General features: G+C 36.3%; 1 protein-coding gene across 1 annotated transcript in view; it reads left to right on the top strand.

The window, feature by feature from the left end:
* The window catches only part of Stk31 (serine/threonine kinase 31), a 57,768-nt gene that overhangs the window by 8,832 nt on the left and 23,227 nt on the right, over nt 1-25,709 (top strand). The window contains exons 6-11 of the mRNA XM_048337309.1: nt 1,684-1,842; nt 7,320-7,678; nt 9,631-9,805; nt 11,264-11,379; nt 16,361-16,514; nt 19,243-19,365. Coding sequence (XP_048193266.1) covers nt 1,684-1,842; nt 7,320-7,678; nt 9,631-9,805; nt 11,264-11,379; nt 16,361-16,514; nt 19,243-19,365 — 1,086 coding nt within the window. The remainder of the gene's footprint in view (nt 1-1,683; nt 1,843-7,319; nt 7,679-9,630; nt 9,806-11,263; nt 11,380-16,360; nt 16,515-19,242; nt 19,366-25,709) is intronic.

Genomic DNA, 25,709 nt, shown 5'->3' with positions numbered 1-25,709 from the left:
GGGAATACCACAGATTACCTAACAATAGACATAATTTGTGGATTCTTTTTGGATGATTAGTTCTTTGTTCCTCTGTTCTTACTCATTATGTTTGGTTTTCTGTAATGAGAAAATTTAAAGGTTCGTTTTATTAAGATTGATGAATGGGGTAAGTACATTTGATCCGGAATATAATATATCCTTTGCCTTAGTCATGGATATTGTCAGTAATAAAAGGCTGATTTGAGCTGGGCACTGGTGTTTGATGCCTGTAATCAGGAGGCTGACATCTGCTGATCACTGTTCAAAGCCAGCTCAGGAACAAAAATCCCCATGAGACTCTACCTTCATTTAGCCACTCAAAAACTGTGGCTGTGTCTCAAAGTGGTAGATTGCTAGTCTTAAGCAAAAGAGCTCAGGAACAGCTCCTAGTCCCTGAGTTCAAGCCCCAAAGGCAGGGAGAAGGGAGAGGGAGGAGGGAGGAGGGAGGATGGAGGAAGGAGGAAAGAGAGGAGTGAGAGAGAGGAGAGAGAGAGAGAGAGGGAGGGAGGGTGAGAGACTGATTTTGCAGCTTTTCTTAATGTCTCAGTTAAATGTGATAAAAATTTTCAGTGTGTTTTCCTCCTGGTACTGGGGTTTGAATGCAGAGCATTTCACTTGCTCTACTTGGATGGCGCTCTACACTTGGGCTAAGCCTTCAGCTGGTTATTTTGGAGATGGAGTCTCACAGACTTTTCTTCCCGAGCTGGCTTTGAACATTGACTGTCTGGATCTCAGCCTTCTAAGTAGCTAGAATTGTAGCCACTTGGTGCCTGGCTTTATTTAATTTTTTTACATTGAGATCTTGTGGAATAGTTTAAGGGGATTTTGGGGAAATGAGATTCTGAGTAGCTGTTTGGTGGAAATTGAATATTGCAAGATGTGTGAAAACATTTCTGTGGACTTTCCTCTAGTAGTTTTTCTGTTATCTGCTTTCTGGACTTAAAACTATAATTTTTATAATATATGTTATATGTGTATATTTTCTTGATGTAATAAAGTCATAAGGTGAAGCACCTTAATGTTCTAATTATCTTTTTAAAAACAATCTTGTTATTTACTATTGTCACACATAATGGTGTATCTTGGTTTCATCTACCTACTACTACTTTTTCCCATAATTTGACAATGAGAGAATATATTTTGCATTTTGTTTTGGATTTACTTTAAGTTTTTAAATTAGGTGTAAATTGGTATTTGACTTAAACTTTTCTTAAAAATTTAAAACAGATGAGTTGGGTAAAGGTGAATTTGATAAGTCCAAGGTCTATCTAGCAGAACAGTTTTAATTTCATTACAGGAAGTTATTAAACTTCATTTTTATGTTTTATTTCTATTTTTATTTTTCTGACATGATTGTCTGTTATATATCTATATATATAAATTTATTGTTACTGTAAAGGTGATGTACAGATGGGTACAGTTACATAAGTTAGGTAATGAGTACCTTTTTTTATGAAGAATGTCATTCTTCCCTCACTCTGTTTTTCCCTTCTGTCCATACCCACAAGTTGTAAGATTTTATTGTTTCTAGCTTGAACTTCAGAATGTTGATTGATTTTTAACATTAGGAGAAATAAGAGACTCAAAAGTGTCATAGACTTATGTTTGTGCTTTTCTTGGAGATGTTTAATCTGGGCTCAGTATTTGTCTGCTTTTTTCTAGTGTCTGGTAAGGTACATTGACTATGGAAATACTGAAATTCTGAACCGATCTGATATTGTAGAAATTCCTTTGGAACTGCAGTTTTCTAGTGTTGCCAAAAAGTATAGACTGTGGGGACTACAGATTCCTTCTGGTCAAGAAGTTACCCAGTTTGATCAGGTAAGTCACAGATTTTTGAGATTTTTGTTAGTGAAAGTAAATATGCCTAAAAATGTTAAATATATTGTAATATGTTTAATATAAAAGCTTATCTGAGGGGCTAGGCATTTAGCTCAGTGGAGGAGGCCCAGAGTTTGGTCCTCATCTCTGAACAAACACAGCTTATCTAAATTAGTGAAAAATAATGAATTATAAAATCACAGGAGGTAGCTCAACGATAGAGAATTTGCATAGTATGTGCAAGGTCCTGGATTTGAACCTTATACTGGAACAAACTAGAATGCCTCAAAAGAAATTATGTATTTGTGCTTATATTTGGTAGGTAATCAATCATTCTTGATGACCAGATAAGAGTAATTAAGCCACATGCTAATGACTCATGCTTGTAATCCTAGCTACTCAGAAGGCTGAGATCTGAGGATCACAGTTTGAAGTTAGACTAGGCAGGAAAGTTCCTGAGATTCTTATCTCCAGTTAAGCACCAAAAAAAGCTGGACATGGTGCTGTGGCTTTAGCGGTAGAGTGCTAGCCTGCTCAGGGACAGGGCATAGGTCCAGAGGTCAAGCTGGGCATGTGGATCTGGGTGCGGTCCCTGAGCCTTTCCCTGAGTGCTCAAGGCTAGCACTCTGCCACTGGAGCTACAGCTCCACTTCCTACTTTTTGGTTCTTAATTGGAGACAAGAATCTCATGGATTTTCCTACCTGGGCTGGCTTCGAACCATGATAAATTGCTTAGAATTTCCTGGTAGCTAGGATTATAGGCATGAGCTACTAGCACTTGGCTGTCAAATGTGTTTCTTCAAGTTCATGTGTTCTCATGACAAAAATGAAATGTTTGATATTTCCCAAAGTATATTTGATGCAAATGTTTATGGCAGAGTACAGTATAACAGGCCTATGTATCATTTACATTGTCATTCTCATTCCTAGTTAGAAATGAGAACTCGATTTAATTTTACTTTTAGAATCTGGATATATGTTTTTTTTTTTGCCAGTCCTGGGGCTTGGACTCAAGGCCTGAGCACTGTCCCTGGCTTCTTTTTGCTCAAGGCTAGCACTCTGCCACTTGAGCCACAGCGCCACTTCTGGCCATTTTCTGTATATGTGGTGCTGGGGAATCGAACCCAGGGCCTCATGTATATGAGGCAGGCACTCTTGCCACTAGGCCATATCCCCAGCCCGAATCTGGATATATGTGAGTCATGGAGATTCTACTGATTGTGATTGATGTCTATAAGGAAAAGGAATATGACTTTAGAGAACACATCTAATAGTCATATTTCCATGTAAATTCTAAGCAAGGATGTGTGTACCGTTCAGTTTTAGGTCATTTGAACTTCACAGAAAGTAGAGTGTTAATTCATCTGAATTTTTATACTGACCAAATAAACAGGTTCTTGATATACTAAAATTCCAGTTACTAAGGGGCATGACTCAACCTCAACTGTCAAGAGTGCTTGCCTAGCTAATTTGAGACTGCTTCAATACTCTTAGTATCAGAAGAAAAAACAAATTCACATATTCCAGCAATATTTTTTAAAAATTTATTAAGGGTAACAGTTGTCTTTTAGTTTTGGGTAGTAATTTGAAAACAGTAGTTGAAACAAAATTATTTTTGTTGTTTTTTAAAATTAATTTATTGTCAAAATGATGTACAGAGGAGTTATAGTTTACATGTAAGGCAGTGAGTACATTTCTTATCAAACTTGTTACTTCCTTGTTTTTCTGCCCCCCTTTGCCCCTTCCCAATTCCGTCCTCCCCAGTTGTACAGTTGGTTTATAACATATTGTCTTTTAAGTATTGCTGTTGCATTGGTTTGCCTTTTACCCTTTGTCACTCTATTTTGATGTTCCCCTTCCCTTCCCTAGTTCTGATAAACATATATACAATACCCAGGGTACCAATATCAGTTGCAATGACGACAGGGGCAAAAACATGGGGAAGAAAGACAAAACAAAATGGCATAATTTCACATTGAAAATAACAACAACAATGATAAGCCACTTATTTCCATAAGTTGGAGTTCATCTCACTTAGCATCATCTTATGTGTTCATATGTACTAGTTCTTGAGCTATTGTGATCTTCTTCTAGGACTATCTTAGACCTGTATTAATTATTATCAATGAGGGAAACCATAGAGTCTATGTTTCTTTGGGTCTGGCTCACTTCATTTAGTATGATTTTTTTTCCAAGTCTTTCCATTTCCTTATGGATGGGGCAGTGCCATTCTTTCTGATAGAAGCATAGAATTCCATTGTATATATGTACCACATTTTCTTGATCCATTCATCTACTGAGGGGCATCTGGGTTGGTTCCATATTGTAAATTGTATAGTAAATTGTGCTGTGATGAACATAGTTGTGCTGGTAGCTTTAGTGTGGTCTTGCTTGTAATCCTTTGGGTAAATATCCAAAAACAGTGTTGCTGGGTTGTAGGGGAGCTCTATGTTTAGCCTTTTGAGGAACTTCCACACTGCTTTGAACAAGTTTATACTCCCACCAATAGTGTAGTAGGATTCCAACTAATTTTTTTTGTAGGTAAGCTGTTAATCAGAAAACTATTTAATCTATGCTTAATCAAATTCTTAATTTGATATACATCAGAGAATTACATTTTGAGTTTGTTGGTTTGCTTGATTTTACTTGGTGATGACCTTTTGGAGCACATTTGCTATTTGTTTTGATATTCTTGGTCAGTTTAAGCCTTTTGATATAAGCCTTTTTTTTTTTTTTTTTGGCCAGTCCTGGGGCTTGGACTCAGGGCCTGAGCACTGTCCCTGGCTTCTTTTTGCTCAAGGCTAGCACTCTGCCGCTTGAGCCACAGCGCCACTTCTGGCCGTTTTCTGTATATGTGGTGCTGGGGAATCGAACCCAGGGCCTCATGTATATGAGGCAGGCACTCTTGCCACTAGGCCATATCCCCAGCCCCTGATATAAGCCTTTTGATTCTTTTGTTTTGAGACAGGGTCTTGCAATGTAGCCCAGACTGTCTTTGAACTTGTGTTCATCTTGTGTAAATCTCCAGTGTGCTGGGAATACAAGCATGTGCCATTAATTCTTACTTCTGTTTCTTTTTTTTTTTTTTTTTTTTTTTTGGTGCTGGTCCTGGGGCTTGAATTCAGAGCTTGGGCACTGTCCCTAAGCTTGTTTATTCAAGGCTGGCACCCTACCACTTAAGCTACAGTTCTACTTCTGGCTTTTTGCTGGTTAATTGGAGATGAGAGTCTCAGCTTTTCTGCCTTGGCTGGCTTTGAACCATCATCTTCAGAACGCAGCCACTAGAGTAGTTAGTATTACAGATATGAGCCACTGGCACTAGGCTAATATATTTCTAGTTTTATGCTTTGAAAATTTTATTATGTCTATATTTTTGTTAACTTAGACATTTTGTTGTTTTGTCTTATGGATTAAAACACCCTCCCTTATTTATTTAGCCAGTCCTGGGTGGGGCTTGAACTTAGGGCCTGAGCACTGTCCCTGGCTTCTTTTTTGCTCAAGGCTAGCACTCTACTACTTGCGCCACAGCACCACTTCTGGCCTTTTCTATATATGTGGTGCTGAGGAATCGAGGCTTCATGTATACGAGACAAGCACTCTACCACTAGACCATATTCTCAGCTCCCTCCCCTTCTTATTTTGTAGTGATGGTTGGTGATCCTTGAGCATGTACAGTTTGAATCTCCCCTGCCTCCTCTGGTTATATTCTTTCAGGCCCACTGGCTCTTAACCAGGTGTTAAATTGTATTACAGATAATTTCTTTGTATAATGCTATGCATTTTATACATTGACAGACATTCTGAGAGAGTACAAATATTTCATCAAATGATAAGAGAGCCTATGTCACAAAAATAGTTAAGGACTCCCACATAGGTCTCATTCCTGCTGCCTCTATTAATGTACATTTTAAAAAGTACACATATTTAGGGGCTGGGAGTATGGCCTAGTGGTAGAATGCTTGCCTTGTATACATGAAACCCTGGGTTTGATTCCTTAGTACCACATATACAGAAAACGGCCAGAAGCCAAGGACAGTTCTCAGGAGCTGAGTTGAAGCCCCAGGACTGGCAAAATAAAGAAGTACACATATTTACTTTTTCCATTACTGAGACTTGAATCCAGGGCTTTGTACTCTTACTCATCTTTGTTGACTCTCTACCACTTGGCTCAGTCCCTGAGCTTTTGTGCTTAAGGCTAGTATTCTACCATATTTGGATTTTTGCTGGTTAATTAGAGATAAGAATTTTATAGGTCCAGGAATGTGCCCTAGTTGTAGAGTGCTTGCCTCGCATGCACAAAGTCCTGGGTTCCATTCCTTGGTACCATTCCCTGGTACCTCATACACAGAAAAAGCTGGAAGTGGTGCTCTGGCTCAAGTGGTAGAGCTCTAGCCTTGAGCAGAAAAAAATTTCATAGATGTTCCTGGCTGGTCTGACTTTGAACCATAATCCTCAGAGTAGCTAGGATTACAAGTGTGAGCCACTGGTGACTAGTTCATATTTAATTGTTTTTAAATAATGTATTATTATCTAAGTGATTGGACAGTGTGTTCATATTCAATGTTTGTGCTTTGAGTTTCTTTGCTTCCCCTCTTATCTTCACTAAAATCAAAGTTAAAACTAACTTAAAGTTTTGTTGAAACTTTTCATCCTAGAAATTCATTTTTATTAACTATAAGTCCTTAGAACACTAGTTGGCACCAGAATAGTCTCAATCTCAAAGGTTATCAAAATCATTCTAGCATGTGAGGAAGAAATTGGAGAATGGCCAGCCTTGGCCATAAGAAAACTTGTAAGACTGTATCTCCTCTACTTCAACCAATAGCTGGGTATGATTGTGTGCCCCTATTCACTGAAACTATTGGGAAGACACAATGGCTGGGTGCAGTTGTGTATGCCTGTCATCCTCATGACATAAGAGAACATAAATAGTATTATAGTTGTGGTCAGCCCGGGCATAGAAGACCACCCTACCTTAAAAATAACCATTGTGAAAAAGGAGTTGGAGGAGTGGCTCAAGGTAGCACACCTGTCTTGCAAACACAAAGCCCTAAATTCAAATTTCAGTGCTGTCAGAAAAATTATTTTAGCCTTTTATAGGTTTTTTTTTTTTTTCCCCGAGAGCTGAGGACTAAACTCAGGGCCTTGTGCTCACCAGGCAGCTCTTCCACTGAGCCAGATCCCCAGCCCCCAGAAAAATTATTGTAGGATATTAATATATATTAAAACTACATAAATGTGGCAACTTATACAGGTGTTAGCTGGAAAGGGTCGCTTTAGTAATATGCAATTGAAATACATTCATACACATGCAGAAGTATATTTGCTTATAGCCAACAAAATAAGATCACTTGTATGGAGAAGAATGAAGAAATGAATTAAGAATGAAGAAAAACAATGCCTTTTTAAAAATGTGTAGAAACAAAATAAATGAGAAACGTTGACTTTGCTGGTTTATATCTTCTTTACTATTATAGGGCAGAACCTTTTTGGGGAGTTTGATTTTTGAAAAGGAAATAAAAATGAAAATTAAAGCAACCTATCAAGATGGAACTGTCATTGCTCAGGCCGAATATGGTGGTGTGGATATTGGGGAAGAAGTTGCTAAGAAAGGATTTGCAGAAAAATGCAAACCTCCTTCCAGTTCTCAAAGCTGCGAGGAAAAGAAATCGGATCCTAGTCATCTTACCCTCAGGAATCTCAAGAATACTATTCCCTTGTGGGGGCACCGGTCCAACCAGTCAAACTTCAGCAGGCCAAAGGGGCATTTAAATGGGAGACTGCCTCTTGACTTGCAGGATGAGAGTAATTCAGGAAGTCAAGTGACATTTCCAAAGTAAGTGTGTTGGGGTTTTTAGTTTATTTAATTTCAATTAGGTACCCTCATAGAAGTCCTTAGGTTTTTAGAATTCTTAATATCAGTGGTTTTTGTTAGTGACTTTGAGGGATGATAATTTCTATAATTGATAATTTCTATTTTTTTTCAAGTGCTCATTTCTCTCTAGCAGGAATATTTCATTAAATCTATTTCAAAACAAATCTTCCTGAATTGTTAAGGTCACATAATACCTTTCTGCGATTCATTTGATCAAAATTAACAATCTATACTTAATTTAAGCCAAGCCAAGAACTTCAGATAAGATTGGAAGTTGAGGCTGAGTGTATGTTGAGCATGCTTGAGGCCCTAGGTTCTGTGCTTAACATCTTCAAGTAATTTTTCCCAGTGGCCATACAAATATTTCAGTGAATTTCGGGGCCTTTTCTTTGATAAAAGAAAAGTTTCTTTGTTCTTGTGACAATTTATTATGATGAAATTAGAATATTCCTAGAGGAATAAAACATTTTTATTTCAAATTGACCCAAATCAAACGTATTTATGTGGTATGGTGTTATGTTTCAATAGATGTGTATAATATGTAATTTTTAGATCAGAAGAATGAACATTTCTAATATCTCAAGACATATATTTAGAATTTGCCTTTTGGGGTAAATCTTAATTACTTACTTGAAGCAGAACGCCAGATCTGCTATTTATATATACCAAATTGTCTTATATATGGGGATTCAAGCTATGATGCCATGTGTTGGTTGACATAACTGTTTGATGGGCTCTTATAGGTTATATAGGATCTTGAAGTGTCAAATAGGGTCAGCAGAGGTGGAGGAAATGGATGCATAAACACCATTTTCTTTGTTCTTTGAGTTGATAGTGTGATTAGGAGTTTGGAAAATAGAGTTGGAGGCATTGTTTTTATTGTCCCTTTTTATTGTTTGTAGTGGGATTTGAACTCAGAGTACTTTGTATGCAGGAGCTCTACCACTTGAACCATATGCACAGATTAAAAGCATTAGATTTGGAAATATGACTTAGTTATATATAGTCTGCTTTAGTTATTATTTTTATTTGTACATTTTTTGAGACAAGGTCATACTTAACAGCCCAGGCTAGCTTGAACTCACTTCATAGCCCAGGCTGGGTTCAAAACTCCCCATCTTCCTGCCTTGGCCTGATTGCTGAAATTATATAGGGTCACAACTTAAATAACTTTTCAGTGTCTAAGTATGTAAAGATTCAGTTTCCACAGTTAAATATTAAATACTGTAAAGCATCTGCGCATAGGTGGGTCATGCCTGTAATCCTAGCTACTTAGGAGGCTAAAATAGGGAAAATTGTTGTTTAGTTCCAGTCTTGGCAAGAACTCCAAATCAAACCAAAACGAAAATCTGAAATGAGACTCCTTCTTAACCAATAGCTAGATACAGTGCTACACACCTGTTATTCTTGCTTTATGAGAAGTGTAAATAGGTAGTCCATCCACATACCTAACAGGAAGACAGATCCAATCTCAAAAATAACCAGTGCAATAAAAATGATTGGAACCATGGCTCAGTGGCTTATCTGCTTAGCCAGATGGCCCTGAATTCAAGTCCCGATAGCATCACCAGTCACAGAAATAAAAGGCATAACAAGCTCAAGATAGATTTTTTTTTTGATTGTGGGGCTTGAACTCAGGGCCTGGGTGATGTCCCTGAGATTTTTTGCTCAAGAGTAGTGCTCTACTACTTTGAGTCACAGCACCACTCTCAGTTTTTTGGTGGTTAATTGCAGATAAGAGTCTCAGGGACTTTCTTGCCTGGTATGGCTTCGAACCACAGTCCTCAAATCTCAGCCTCCTGAGTAGTACTATAGGTGTGAGCTACTAAGGCCAAGTTAGTTTTGACTTTGATTTGTAAATTCTGCCAGCTTTATAAAAAATATTTTTCAAAAAGTGAATTTATTTTTAACAGGGAAAGTTTGGCTGTTGGTAACTTTAATTTAGGATCCAATGTTAGTCTGGAAAAAATTAAACAAGACCAGAAACTGATAGAAGAGAATGAAAAACTTAAAAATGAGAAAGAAGTTCTACTTGAAAGTTACAAGGCATTAGAATTGAAAGTTGAGCAGACTGCCCAGGAGCTGCAGGTATGTTCAGTGGCTTAAGGTAATGAATTGCTGGGAAATGTGTGAACTCATCTGTTCTCCCCTTTTCTTCCCTTCTCTCTCCAGTATTTTATTCTTTTACTTGAGCTATATTTGTATTTCACTAGATACTTGAAGTTTAGTAATTTTTCATTTAGCTTGTTTTTAAGTTGTTTTGAAAAGTTTTCATTATGGAACTTTTTAGATATTCTAGAAAGAAAGAAAACTGAATAATTATGTTGCATATAACCCGTTTTGACAATCTTAGGTTGATTAGTCTTTTTAAAAAATCTATGCTTTATCAATGATTTAAAAATAGATCGTATTTATATTACTCCATATTCTTTAGTACGAATCTATTGCTAATAGATAGATACCAAATAGATACTAATAGGTAGATAAATAGAACTTTAATGAAATTATAACCAGGGACTGGCATTGTAGCTCAGTTGTTGAGTGCAAGTTTACCATGTGTAAGATCCTGGGCTTTATTCCAAGCCCCAGTTATCAATTTCCAGACAACCAGACCCATAAGCATAGTGCTATTTACACAGATGCAGAAATTACATAGTATTACTTAATTATAATAGTAGTTGTCAGATTTCCTAGATAGCCTCAGCCCCATGAAAATGATTTTATTTATTTATTTATTTAGTGCCATTCGTGGGGCTTGAACTCAAGAGCCTGGGTGCTTTCCCTGAACTTTTTTGCTCAAGCTTTGTGCTCTACCACTTGAGCCACAGCTACACTTCTGACTTTTTGGTGGTTAATTGAAAAAATAGTCTTATAGTCTATCTTGCTCATGCTGGCTTCAAACTGTGATCCTCAGACCTCAGCTAGGATTACAGATGTGAGCTACTGATACTTGGCTTGGGTTGATGTTACTAACTGTGTAGTTTGCGTATACTTTTTTTTTTTAAATCATATGTGTATCCTTTTATAGTTGGCAAGTCTTAATATTTGCTTAGGTTCAAGTTCAATTGTTTTTCCCCCAAACAGTGGTGTGAACTAATAAAAAATACTATATGGTTTACAAAAGTGTATTTTTTGACACAAAATGTTTGTTTAAATTCTGTTTCTCCAATTCTCTTGAATTGGGATAACCCAACAATCTAATTCAGTTTGTATACTAACATTTTTTTTAACCTTTAAAAGATTTTTGTTGTTGTTGTTGGTTATGGGGCCTGAACTCAGGGCCTGGGTGCTGTCCCCAAGCCATTTTGCTTAAGGCTACTACTTAGAGCCACAGTGCCACTTCCAGTTTTCTGGTGGTTAGTTGGAGTCTCAGAGACTTTCCTGCCTGGGCTGACTTCAAACCACTATCCTCACATCTCAGCCTTAGGATTACTGGTATGAGACTTTAAAATTTTTTTAACTATACCTAAAATCCTTTAAATAATAGTAAGAATATACATTCCCATTAGGTGTTCATTCATTAGAATGTTTGTTCTTTCATTTCAGCAAGAGAAAGCAACCACTATGGATTTGACTAAACATTTAGAAAGTACTCTGAAGACTCGTGTGGGTACCAGAATAAAAAATCTGGCAGCTAAAGTGGAAATATTGAAAGAAATTAGGTATATTATAACATACGTGTATGTGCATGTGTGTCACAATATTCTGCCACTCCATATTCATAGGAGGTCTTCCCATTTCTGCTGTCTTCTTCAAGGTTTTGTAATTTTCATTATTAAGGTCCTTTAATGTCTTGGTTATTTTTATTTCTAATTACAGTTATTCTAAATACAGTATTCTAAATACAGTTATTGTTAATGGAGTTGTTCTTTTAATTTCCCTGTTATCTTTTTTTGTTGTTAGTACAGAAAAACTACAGATTTTTGTGTGTTGATTTTGTATCTTGCTATGTTGCTGAAGGTCTTTGCCAGCTCTGGGAGTTGGTTTTGGTATGGAGTTTTTAATGTCCTACAGGTATAGAATCATAATACCATTTGCAAATAGGGATAGTTGATTTCTTTGCCTGTTGGTAACCCTTTAATTCCTTTCTCTCATTTTATTGGTCTGTCTAGAAATTCTATTACCATATACACTGTATATATATGTATACATATACTGTATGAATATACAGTATATATACTGTAGTATTTATACTATATATATGCATACACATATTTTGGAATGAGAGTAATAATGTATTCATAGAATGGCTTTGTAGAGTGATCCAGGTATTTGTTTATATTTTTATTTCCTTGATGATAGCCATTCTGACTGGAGTGAGGTAGAATCTCAATGTAGTTTTGATTTGCATTTCCCTGAAGGCTCAGGATGTTGAACATTTTTTAATGTATTTTCTGGACATTGAACATCTGCATTTGTGAATTATTTGTTTAGTTAATTGGCCGATTTATTGATTGGATTGTTTTCTGTTCGGTTTTTGTTCTTTATATACTCTAGATATTAATCTTTTCAGATGAATATCTTGCCAACATTGTCTCCCATTGTGTAGGCCATCTCTTCACTCTGTTTATTTCTTCACTCTGATTTTGCTATGTAGAACGGTAATTTTTTTTGACAGTACTGGGTTTCGAACTCAAGGCCTTGGTCTTGATAGGCAAGCAATCAGAATTTGTTACAATTTTTGCTCTTATTTTCTCAGTAGTGGAGTTTATTCAGAAAGTCCTTAAAGCATTTCTTTTGTATTTTCTTCTAAGTGTTTTCAGAGTATCAGGTCTTACAGTAAGGTTTTTGATTCATTTGGAGTTGATGTTTGTATAGGGTGAGAGATAGGGATATAGTTTCAATTTTACACATGTGGACACTTCATTTTTTTATTTTTTTTTTGGCCAGTCCTGGGCCTTGGACTCAGGGCCTGAGCACTGTCCCTGGCTTCTTCCCGCTCAAGGCTAGCACTCTGCCACTTGAGCCACAGCGCCGCTTCTGGCCGTTTTCTGTATATGTGGTGCTGGGGAATCGAACCTAGGGCCTCGTGTATCCGAGGCAGGCACTCTTGCCACTAGGCTATATCCCCAGCCCCGACACTTCATTTTAACACTTGTTAAAGAGACTCTGGTTGCTTTTGGTCTCTATTTGCTTGAAATACCTTTTGCATCTTTCACTTTATTTATTTATTTATTTTTGGCCAGTCCTGGGCCTTGGACTCAGGGCCTGAGAACTGTCCCTGGCTTCTTCCCGCTCAAGGCTAGCACTCTGCCACTTGAGCCACAGCGCCGCTTCTGGCCGTTTTCTGTATATGTGGTGCTGGGGAATCGAACCTAGGGCCTCGTGTATATGAGGCAGGCACTCTTGCCACTAGGCCATATCCCCAGCCCTGCATCTTTCACTTTAAAGTCATGTTTGTACCAGAAAGGTACATTTCCTATAGTCAATAAAAAGCCGGGCTTTGTCTTCAGAACAAATTGCCAATCTGTGGCTTTTCATTGGAGAATTGAGGCCATTAACATACCAAATTATTACTGAAAGTTATGCACTGATTGCCTGCCATTTTGTTGTTTCTATATATGTTATTGTTTTCCTAATTCTCATTGGCTTATCTGCTTTTAAGTGATATTTATTCTTTTCTATACTTGTATGGTTATGTCTAGCTTCCTCTTCTATTTGCAGTATTCCTTTCAAATATCTTCTGCAGTGCTGCTTAATGGTTATGAATTCCCTTAGCTTTTGCTTATAGTGGAAAATTTTTATTTCTCCAAGTAGGGATAGCTTTACTGTATACAGAATCTAGCTTGACAGTTTTTTTTTCTTTCAGGGCTTGAATTACATTATCCCGTACTCCCCTGAATTTTAGAGTTTCTGTCGATATTTCTGTTTTTCTGATGGTTTGTCTTAATATGTGACTTATGGTACTCTCTTGGAGTTTTCATATTCTTTGCTTGTTTCATATACTTTCTGTTTTAATCATGATATGATAGGTAAAAGTTTCTTTCTGGTCTTGTTTGTTTTCTGTTCTAAAAGCTGGCTGGCTATACCTGTAAATGATCTAAGATTTAAAAAAATTCTGTGATTATTGACTATGTTTTCTGTGCCTTTAGTGTGTACCTCTTCTTTGTGCCAGTGTTTTATAAGTTTGATCTTTTAATAGTTCCCAGAGATCTTGTCTATTTTGTTTATACTTAAATTTTTCTTTACTAATGCCTGAACATTCTAATTTTTCTTACTGCATTCCTTTAGCCATGAGTCTTGTTTTTAACTTGATCCAGATTGTTGAGATCTTTCTTTCAATTATATATTTTGTTTGATTTAATGAAGTTTTTATTTCCAGAATTTTAATTTTTTTTCCAGGATTCATGTATCTTCATGGAATTTCTCTTGAATATCCTCCTTTACCTTCCTTATGTCATTCATTTATTTGTATTTTCTTGAATTCATCCAGGTGTTTGTTTCTGTCCTGTTTTAATTTTTTTTTAATGATTCTTATTATAGTTGTTTTGAATAATATGTAATTATGCAGTTCTATAATATATAAGTGGATATAACTATGTACTGTATAGTAGTATAATGTACAATAATTGTACATAAGTTATATAGCATACAAGTTATATGTAATATATAGTAAACATTAATATCTATCATATACTATAAAGTATATATACTATGTAGTACATCTACTATATAATATGTAGTACATACTCTACTATGTATACTATATAAATAGTACAGTATATAGTATAGTATAATATGTACTATATATAATATATATACATTGCTGATTGGAAGTTTTAATTAGCTGGAAACATTCTCAGTGTTCATGCAGAACTGGGTGGTTGCAGGGTTTGGTATGCTGTTTCTTACCACTGATCTGGGAGTGTAGTTCAACAGCCAGACATTCCACACATGTTTTTAGAGTACCAGATACAACCCTAGCATCACTAACTGGAATCTCTTACAAATCTTAGAGTACAGATTGATGGTATATATACAGCTGACAATGTGATCAGTTCCACTTTAGTTGTACATTTCAGGATGACATTTATTTTAGAAGCTTCCATCTTTTATTCTGGCCACAGGAAGCTCTGCAGCCTTCTGATTTGTTAGGTTCCCACTCGCTCATAGTCTTCCCAAGTGTGTATCTCTAGGGCAGTAAGCACTCAAACTTTGGGTGTCTCCCTTGAATGTGATGAAGCATGGAAGAAGCAAGTAAACAGCATTGAGTTTTGCACTAGAGAGGGATGAATTAAGGGAACCTAGCACTTTGCCTTCTAGTTTCAGTTACCTTCAGACCCTTCCCCACAGTTAACTACTCTGTGAAAGGAGGTGGCCAGGAAAGTTGAATAATCTGTGGGACCTGGGCTCCCTGACTGGCAGCAAACCACATACAACAGTGAGATAGCAGTGAAAGCCAAGAAATCATCTAGCCATCAGCGTGGAGCCCTGTTTGTGTAGTGATCCTCAGGTGATGTGGCTTATTCCTTGCCATTGGGGTGGAGCCACTGACCTTCACATGCTTCATTGCCTAAACTCCCTGCTGCTTAATCAAAACATATCCATGACTCTCCGCTTTCTCTGTGGTCACTTCATAATAGCAGTCTCCCACCTATACACTCACAGCATCCCAGGCTCCCTGAGCTGTAATTACTTATTCCTAGAGTATTTTAATCTCAAAGAATAGATAACTCTTTCAAGATGGTGCCTGGCTTTAGCCATTTTTTAATTTTTTTTTATTTGCCAGTCCTGGGCCTTGGACTCAGGGCCTGAGCACTGTCCCTGGCTTCTTCCCCCTCAAGGCTAGCACTCTGCCACTTGAGTCACAGCGCCGCTTCTGGCCGTTTTCTGTATATGTGGTGCTGGGGAATCGAACCTAGGGCCTCGTGTATCCGAGGCAGGCACTCTTGCCACTAGGCCATATCCCCAGCCCCATTTTTTAATTTTTAATTTATTTATTTGGCCAGTCCTGGGCCTTGGACTCAGGGCCTTAGCACTGTCCCTGGTTTTTTTTTTTGCTCAAGGCTAGCACTCTGCCACTTGAGCTACAGCACCACTTCTGGCCGTTTTCTGTATATGTGGTGCTGGGGAATTGAACCCAGAGCAGGCACTCTTGCCACTAGGCCATATCCTCAGCCCACCTTTAGCTCTTTTGAAGTATGGGGAATGACAAAATGAGTTTCTATTGCTAGGCTTCTATATAAGGATTCAGGGTCACTCCAAGTACCTTCCTATAGTTGAGGCTTTCAAGAGGTTGAGCTTATTGTGCATCTAACTAACAGTCTGTTGTTACTTAGTTTGCCTAGCTTAACTTGTAGTTGTGGTTTCAGTTATAAGTTAGGATTGGAATTGTGACCTGTTACTTTTCTCTGCATTATTTTTCTGCTTTTCCATGCTTTTCAGCAATCCTTTTTCCATGATTCATCATGCTCTTACTCCTTTTAGGATAAAGTCTGTCTTTGACATTCATGAAGTCAAACATGAAGTCAATCATGAAGTTAAAGATTCTAAGCTACCATCTTGTCTTTCTAAAATTATATATGATTTTATATAAAGTTTAAAAAGCACTTCTTCATAGTCAATGTATTAGTATGTAAGTGAGTTTTTCTCATACCATTTTTGTAATTTTTTTTATCTCTTTTTGCTATTTTTCTTAAATAGACGTGTCAACATCAGTTTTGGAAATGACCTTTCAGATGCTATACAAATATTGAATGAAGGGTACATTACTACTCCATCTTCTTTAACTGAATTAGAAAAAATTTGGGCAGAATACAATCTGGCTCAGAAGAACATTCAAAGTTGTTATAATGAGGTGGGTCAAGAAATTTTCTGTATTACAGTTTTTATCTGCTGAACATGAAGAAATATTTATTTTTTGTTTGGTGTAAGTCCTGGGGCTTGAACTTGGCTTAGTCACTGAGATTTTTTTGGTCAAGGTTAATACTCTACCACTTTGGCTGCGACTCCACTTCTGGCTTCTTTGGTGGTTAATTAATTGACTGTAAGAGTCTCATGGACTTTCCTTCCTCAGCTGGCTTCAAACTATAATCCTCAGATCCCGAGCCTGCTGAGTAGTGAGCCACTGGCACCTGGCAGTGCTTATCTTTTGAGAAGGACTGCAGATTGTAATGATACTTTATTTACATAAAATTAATGCTTTACTTTTACTTGTAGACACTATTTGCATAGTCAAAGTGTTAATATACTACAATTTAGCCCCCTATAAGAAATTAGGACAAATAACTTGGAGATTATGGTTATAAATGGTTAACAAAAAGTGGTTATAGTTTCCAAAGTCTTCAGCATTTCTCTTTTAATGAGTATTTGATATTTGATTAATTCTCTTTATATCCCCTTGGAAATCTGATAAAGTATTTCAGCCATCTTACTGGGCACAATTGTTGAATGAATTGTTAAATGTCATTTCTGAATAGTAAATTGTATCTGGACTAGGAAGTAATCATAAACTAGAAATATTTAGTGGAGAGTCTTGCAACTGTGCATGCCATTTCCAAGACTTGGTATCCTAATAATACATATATGACTTTTTCTTTTTAAAATATTTTTTTTTCCATTACTGCTAATGTTTCAGTACTTACTTTTTTAAAACAAACACTTGTTTCTATCATTGCTCATGTTTTAAGACTTAAGGTTTATTTGATAGACTGAAGAGATTATTGGAGAAAAGCACAAATGAAGTAGCTATTTTATTTATCTTACTGAATTTAATATGAGTCTTAGAATTGTTATTTTTTATGTATTTTGCATAATTTTGTAACTTGTTTGCCATGTTTTTGCTGGTACAGAGGCTTGAACCTCAGGGCTTGCAGAGCTTGCTTACTCATGGTTGGCATACACACTACCACTTAAGCCAGACCCCCTGGCCTACTTTTTGCTGGTTGGTTGGTTATTTGAGTATTATGACTGCATCGATCCACCACCATTCCTGTCTCCATTCTTCTACTCCCTCCCACTAGTGCTCCCCTTGCATTCAAACTGTTTTATTCTCCTGATACTTTGTTAAACAATTATTCAAATAGTTTACCCCATTGAGTTTCACTTTTTCATACACTATATTTTAGTCATTGCTGGTTATTTTGGAAATGGAGCCTCATCAACTTTCTGCTCTAGCTGGCTTCAAACCTTGATTTTGTGGATCTCAGCCTTGTATGTGGGTAGCTAGGATTATGGGCATGACCCATTGACTCCCTGTGGCCATGTATTTTTTTTTTTTGATGAAAGGAATAAGCTTTACTTGGATTTTTATCTATCTATCTATCTATCTATCTATCTATCTATCTATCTATCTATCTATCTGTCTGTCTGTCTGTCTGTCTGTCTATCTATCTTATTATCTTTCCCTTTATTGTCAAAGTGAAGTACAGAGGGATTACAGTTTTATATGTAAGGCAGTGAGTACATTTCTTGTTCAACTTGTTACCTTCTCCCTCATTTCCCCCCTTCACCCTCCCCCTTTCCCTTTACCCCCATGAGTTGTACAGTTGGTTTACACCAAATGGTTTTATAAGTATTGCTTTTGGAATCATTTGTCTTTTTATCCTTTGTCTCTCAATTTTGATATTCCCTTTCCCTTCCCTAGTTCTAATACATGTATATACAGTATCCAGGGTACTCAGATGAGATACAGTGATAGCAGGGTACAACCTTAGGAAGGGAATTGTCTTTGTATTTATAATTATACAACAGTCTGATTGAGTTTATGAAAGAAATACCTGCAAGGTTTTAAGTATATTTGTCAGATTTTGTTATAGGGAATGGACACATGGACTTTTGAAAGATAGGATAATTTCTATGTTTCTTAGGTTTTGGCTGGTTACTTTAATAGTTTCAATATACTATGGTAAATGAGAGAAATAATGCATCAAGTTCTTGGACATATTTTATATAAATATTTTTAAATAACCTTCTGGGTGAGCTGGAGGCTTTATCATAGTAGAGTTTAAATAAATCTTGAAAAATGAACAGATGAGTGGAGGATGGGATGGGAGTAGGAGGAAGGCAGTGTGTAATTAGTAATAGGAACTTGTATAATTTTCTTAAGTTCATTACAGAAATAAGAGGAAAAACATATTACTAGAGCACAGTTGTTGAACTTAAAATTTTTTTTCTAGTTAAAGAAAAGAGGGCTGGGGATATAGCCTAGTGGCAAGAGTGCCTGCCTCGGATACACGAGGCCCTAGGTTCGATTCCCCAGCACCACATATACAGAAAACGGCCAGAAGCGGCGCTGTGGCTCAAGTGGCAGAGTGCTAGCCTTGAGCGGGAAGAAGCCAGGGACAGTGCTCAGGCCCTGAGTCCAAGGCCCAGGACTGGCCAAAAACAAAAAAACAAAAAAAAAAAAAAAAAAAAAAAAGAAAAGAAAGTTCTTTTGTCATTCTGGTGATCTAAGGAAGATAATAGTTGTAGATGCTTGTCTGGAGGATGTTATTGTTCAGTTTTCGAAACCACCTTTTATATGTAGAGAAATGTGTGAAAAATATGATATGTTAATGGTGATTTTTGTGTTTTCCTTTCTCCAGGATGAAGGGAATATTTTGATTGCTGAGAGAAATGAAGTGCAACAGAAGCTATACATGACAGTAGATGTTTTTATCCTGGAAGTAGATGACTTACCACTTAATAAACGTTTGAAAACATTGAAGGTTTGAATTAAAAATATATGAAATATACATTAAATTATAAACTTTTCTTTTTGAGTTGCGAATTAATTCTTTTGTATAAAAGGGGCAGTGGTGCAGGAAGAATTGACTTTTCTGTATAGCAACCAACCTTAAAGGTTATTTCTTTTCACTGTTAGTAAACATGAACTGAGAGTTTATAATGAAGACTTTTTTCTGGTGCTAGTACTGGGACTTCAATTCAGAGCCTAAAGTTCTTGCTTTGCTTTTTGGCTCGTAGCTGGTACTTTATTACTTGAGCCACACTTTCAGTTGTTCTAGCGTTTTGCTGGCTAGTTGGAGGTTAAAAGTCACGGATTTGTCTTCCTGAATTGGCTTTGGACCTCGATCATTAGGTTTCAGCCTTCTGAGTAGCTAGGATTATTGGCATGAGCCACTGATACCCAGCTAAAGATCCTCTTAAAAACTCTATTTTTAAAGTTTAATATGGGTTGAGCATTCCTAAGATGAAAATGCAAATTTGAAGTGTTTCAATATAGATTTTTTTTAATACTGACATGGTCCTGAAAATGGTAATGTCCACATCTGATTTCAGGTGTGTGTTAGTTCAATTGTAGGCATATAACTTATATTTCATTTTTCCTAGGGAATAATGCTCTCCCTGCCTTTTTCATTTGCAATGTATCTTTTCTGCAAATGATCAGATTCCCCCACTCAAAAAATTTCCACATGTATACATGGCATATATGCAAACCTAATTTGTCAATAACAGGTTTCCACAATACTGTACCTGGGATCAAAATATACCTAATTCCTTCTTCACAGTGATTTTTAGTTACTCTCTGCCTGTGGTGTAAAGATACTGTTACAAATGACCAGATACTTTTACTCATATGGGTAACAGTAATAAAAAAGAGAAAGCATTTATGTTTCATATTTTAATTTCTATTTTTTCTGTTAAGATAGATATGTGTGACTGCACATAAGAATGATAGCTTATCCATAGCTCCCAGATTCTACAGTTCAATATGATGGTGATTTCCAGTAACTATAGATTACATGTGTATCTGAGATGGCGACATTTTTTCTGATGATTCAGTGCCCATTAACATTTTCCATGAAGAACATTATTAAAAATATTGTATAAAATTACCTTTAATCAATATGTTTAAGATATATATGTATATATTTATAGTATATGTATGTATATATGATGGATGCTAGTGGCTTATGCCTGTAGATATCTGAAGATCTGAGGTCTCAGTTTCGTAGTTCAAAGCCAGGCTGGGCAGGAAAGTCTGTGAGATTTTTATATCCAAGTAATCACACACACAAAGTTGAGGCTCAAGTGATGAATGCAAGCTCAGGGACAGTGCCTAGGCCCTTAGTTTAAGCCCCAAGACCAATGTGGACACACACACACACACACACCATGTTTATGAAACACAAATGAATTTCATATTTAGATTTGGATTCCATTGCAAGATGCCTCATGTATATGCACATATTCAGAAATCAAACACTTCTAGTTTTTGGCGTTTGGATAAAGGATGATTTTTTGTCTTATCTAGATTGGCTCTGTTACTACCATGATCCTAGGTCACCAAAATAATCTGTTAGCATTTCATTTTTTTATTACTATTATTATTAAGGAGTTGTACAAAGGGGTTGTAATTCCATGAGTCAAGTTACGAGTACAGTTCTTGGTCAATGTTATGCCCTCTTTTGTTTTCTCCCTCTTGTCCCTACCCTCAGATTACATAGTTCATTTTTTTCATAATGTATATTGAATATAATGACTGTATTTGCTTACCCTTCCTCCTTCCATTCATGTGATCTGCTCCTTTGCACATACCCAAAACATGTTTTTTCTTTCTGGTGTTTGTTTTGATAAACAGTACATTAGTTGCTCAGAGGAGTTTTACCTTTGGATTCCTCCCCTAAATATACCATCCTTTAGTCAGTTTGTTTCTAAAGGCATTGAGCCTTTTATATCATAGATAGTTGTATTTTAGATCTAGCTTTAACATATGAGAGAAAATGTGTGCTGTTTGTTTCTGAGCCTGGCTTACTTCACCTAACATGGTTTGTTCTAGGTCCATTCACTTCCCTGCATAATATTTTTTCTAATGGATGAATATACACATTGGTGTGTATATGTGTCACATTTTCTTAATGCACATATCCATTGTAGGGCATCTGGGCTGTTTCCATAATTTGGCTTTTGTGAATAGTATAGTAATGAACATTGATATGCAATTATCTTTATTGTATCCTGACTTGTAAAATTCTCTGGGTACCTGCCAGAGTGCTATCAATGGATCATAGGGAAGTTATATGTTTATTCTTTTGAGGAATCTTTTTTTTTTTTTTGCTTGTGGCTATAAAGGATTTAATATCAGAGACTGTGGCAGCCTTCATGGGGTACAAATAGGAAGTAGAAGTCTACTTATAACATAGAGCTTAGAATGAAAGCAACTGCATTTTTTCCTCTTTTTCTTCCCTCCTCCCCTCCTTCCCCCCCTCTTTTGAGGAATCTTGAAACCGCCTTCCAGAGTGGTTGTACTAGTTTACATTCCCATCGGTAGTGTAGCAGGATTTATTTTTCCCCACTTTCCCACCAGCATATGTTAATGTTTGAATTCTTGATGCCATTCAATCTTAATTAGGGTAAGAAAGAATCTCAATATTGTTTTTATTTTCATGGACCTTATGGCCAGGGATGTTGAGTGTTTCCTCAGGTTTTATTGGCCATTCTTAACTTCTGAGAAGTCTCTGCTTAGCTCCTTTGCTCATTTATTAATTGGGTTATTAATTTTTTGGGGTAAGAAATTCATTTCTTGACTTCCATGCATATTTTTGATATTAGGCCCTTGTCATATGAATACCTGGTAAAGATCTTCTCCCACTCTATTAGCTGCCTGTTTAGTAACTGTGTCCTATGCCATGTAGGAACTTTTTAGTTTGATGTGATCCCATTTGTCAAGTCTCTTTCCTATTTGTTGTGCCCTTGAGACTCTTCAGAAAGTTCCTGCATATGCTATTGAGTTCTAATGTTTTCCTACTCCATCTTGTAGTAGTTTCAAAGTTCAAGGTCTGATGTTGAGGTCTTTGGTCTGTTAGGAGTTGATACTTAGTTCAAGATAACAAACAGGGACCGAATTTTATTTAGTTTTCTATATATGGATGTCCAGGTTTCTCAACATCAATTTTTGAAGAAGCTATCTTTTTTCCAAAATATTTTTGGCTCCCTTGTGAAATATCAGATGATTGTAAGTATATGGATTTATTTGTTAGCATTTTGTTTGTTTTTTTTTTGAGAAATGGTTTGTTTTTTCAAGTACTTAAGTTCCATGTTTGAGTTACTTAATGGGATATTCTTATGATGAAGGTTAGTCAAAAATTAAAGTTCATGGTTTCTAATTTCTCTCACATTTATTGAGACTTCTTTTGTGGCATACAATACACGGTTAGTATCTTACAATCGTTCCTCATGATTTCAAAAAGGAATTGTATTCTGGACTTCTTTTGATATGAAGTTATAGACATATACATTCATATATTGCTTAATGTTATTCTCCATTTAGAGAACTACATATTTAAGGCAATTTTATTGATCTACAATCATTACAGGGTATGATTACACGAACCTGATAGTAAGCCTACCTACATTATATGGTATAGCTTATTATTCCTAGACTGCAGATGTGTACATTTTACTATAGTGAATATATTGTAGAAATTTGTAACACCATGATAAGTATTTGTGTATCTGAATATTAAAAAAGTATGGTAAAATATAATACAGCAGATAAAAATGGTATACATATATAAGGTGCATGAATACATGCAATGATAGGCCTATGAAAAAAATTGGATAATCAGTATTGTCCCTTACCTCCATGTTTTGTTTCCCTGAGAGATTCAGGGGGCAATAATAGGCATACAACTACTTCTGTGATAACATGCCTTCTGGAACATCTTCTAGAGGACTTGACTGAGGCTGTTCTAAAGTGAACAGTATTTTAATGAATTTTAATTTTAGAGTACACTCTAAAATTGAAGTATAGGATAAATTAATAAGTCATTTTTATGTATGTACTGTATATAACTGTGCTACTCTTTTATATGACTAGCAGTGCAGTAGGTTTGTTTATACAAACATTACCACAAACAAGTCAGTAATACTTTATGATGGCTATGCATCACATTTTAATTTTATAGGACTTTCATTGTATATGGAGTCTACTATTTCCTGAAATGTAGCTAAATGATTCATCTTTATCCTTGCTTAGATTTTGGGTAGTTCATTATGTCAGTTTTGGAGATAATTTTGATATCCCTTCTTCCCTTTCTCCTTCCCTTCCTCCCTCCCTCTTTTTCTCCCTCCCCCCTCAGACATAGTTTCTTCAGTTCAAAATACTTCAGTGTTGTGTTGTTGTGTTGTGACAATAGTATACTCATGATTATAATATATTTTAAATAGTGTTTTATTTTTTCTCTGTTTATTTGTTGTCAAAGTGATGTACAGAGAGGTTACAGTTTCATATGTAAGGCAGTGAGTACATTTCTTACCCAACGTGTTACCTCCTTCCTCATTTTTCTCCCACCTTTCCCCCTCCCCAGTTCCCTCCTTCCTCCCAGTTGTACAGTGGTTTACAGCATATTGTCTTGTAAGGATTGCTGTTGCATTGGTCTGCCTTTTATCCTTTATCTTTCCATTTTGATGTTTTATTTTTAACCACCTGTAGCCTAATTTTTTTCACTTGTGTTTGGGATAACATTCTGGTTCCTCTTTTTGGGTCATATTTTATATTCCTATTTTTCTTTTCTTTTAGCTTTGATTTCTTTGTATTGACACTATTTTTTTTAGAATAAGAGGTTATGTACAATTCCATAAGTCAGGTTATGAGTACAATGCATCCTGATCGGTGTCATCCCTTTTATCATTCTCCTTCATTATTACCCCACCCAGCTCTACCTTCAAGTTATGTAGTTCAATCTTTTTTTTTTTTTTTTTTTTAACCAGTCCTGGGCTTTGGGCTCAGGGCCTGAGCACTGTACCTGGCTTCTTTTTTTTTTGCTCAAGGCTAGCACTCTGCCACTTGAGCCACAGTGCCACTTCTGGCCATTTTCTGTATATGTGGTACTGGGGAATTGAACCTATGACCGCCTGTATGCAAGGCGAGGACTCTTGCCACTAGGCCATATCCCCAGCCCCTGTAGTTCAATCTTTACATAATATATATTGGATATAATGACTGAATTTGCTCACTCTTCCTCCATTCATATGTCCCCTGCTATTAAGCCACCTTAAAAGCTATGTTTCTTGTTCATGGTATTCATTTGGAAAAATAGTTCGTTAGTTGTTCAGAGAAGTTACACGTTTTGATTCCTCTTCCGTGTCAACTCTCCTTTAGTCAGTTTGTTTATTGTGTATATGCATAGAGCCCTATATATGTTACCATGCATGTTTGTATTTTAGATCTAGCTTTCAAATGTAAGAGAAAACATGCACCATTTGTTGAGACAATTCTTTTTAGAAAGGGTTAAAGAAAAAAAATTAAAATGTAATAGTTTTATATTCAGGCTTTTTTTTTTTTGGCTGTGTCTCACTGTGTAGTCCAGTTTGGCCATTAACAATCCTCTTGTCTCATCCTCCTGAGTGGCTCTGTATCTATTTTTTTTGAAATATCTCTTTTAAGTCACTAATGCATCAATTTTTACAAGAATCCAACTTATAAGTTAGTCTGATTGGTAATTCAGTTTATATATCTTTAATTACTATTTCTGTAGAATTTATTTCTGTGATCTTACTTTCATGTTTATATTGTTTTTTTCTTCTCTGCCTTATATCCTTAGCCCTTTAGAACTATCTCTTTTCCCTTTGATATTTTCCTCCTTTTTTTTTTTTTTTGGCCAGTCCTGGGGCTTGGACTCAGGGCCTGAGCACTGTCCCTGGCTTCTTTTTGCTCAAGGCTGGCACTCTGCCACTTGAGCCACAGCGCCACTTCTGGCCATTTTCTGTATATGTGGTGCTGGGGAATTGAACCCAGGGCCTCATGTATACAAGGCAAGCACTCTTGCCACTAGGCCATATCCCCAGCCCTGATATTTTCTCCTTTTGTATTTACTTCCTTCACCTAAATCAGCCAACCAAAAATACGCAATTGTTACCTAGCATTTCAGTCATGGTCTTTGTGTCTAAATTTTACTTAACTCAATGAACTAAAATTTAGAGGTTTTTTTTTTTTTTTTTACTCTTATTTCATAATTTGATCATTGTTTCTTGACTTTCTCCATGTATAGAATATTTTTCCTAAAATATTTTAAAGATGTCTTTGTGTGGTATTAAATATTTGCAGACA

Source organism: Perognathus longimembris, chromosome 2 (assembly GCF_023159225.1).
Source record: "Perognathus longimembris pacificus isolate PPM17 chromosome 2, ASM2315922v1, whole genome shotgun sequence".
Taxonomy (NCBI): Eukaryota; Metazoa; Chordata; class Mammalia; order Rodentia; family Heteromyidae; genus Perognathus; species Perognathus longimembris.
The sequence above is the reverse complement of the archived record's forward strand: the minus strand, read 5'-3'. Positions and strand labels throughout refer to the sequence as shown.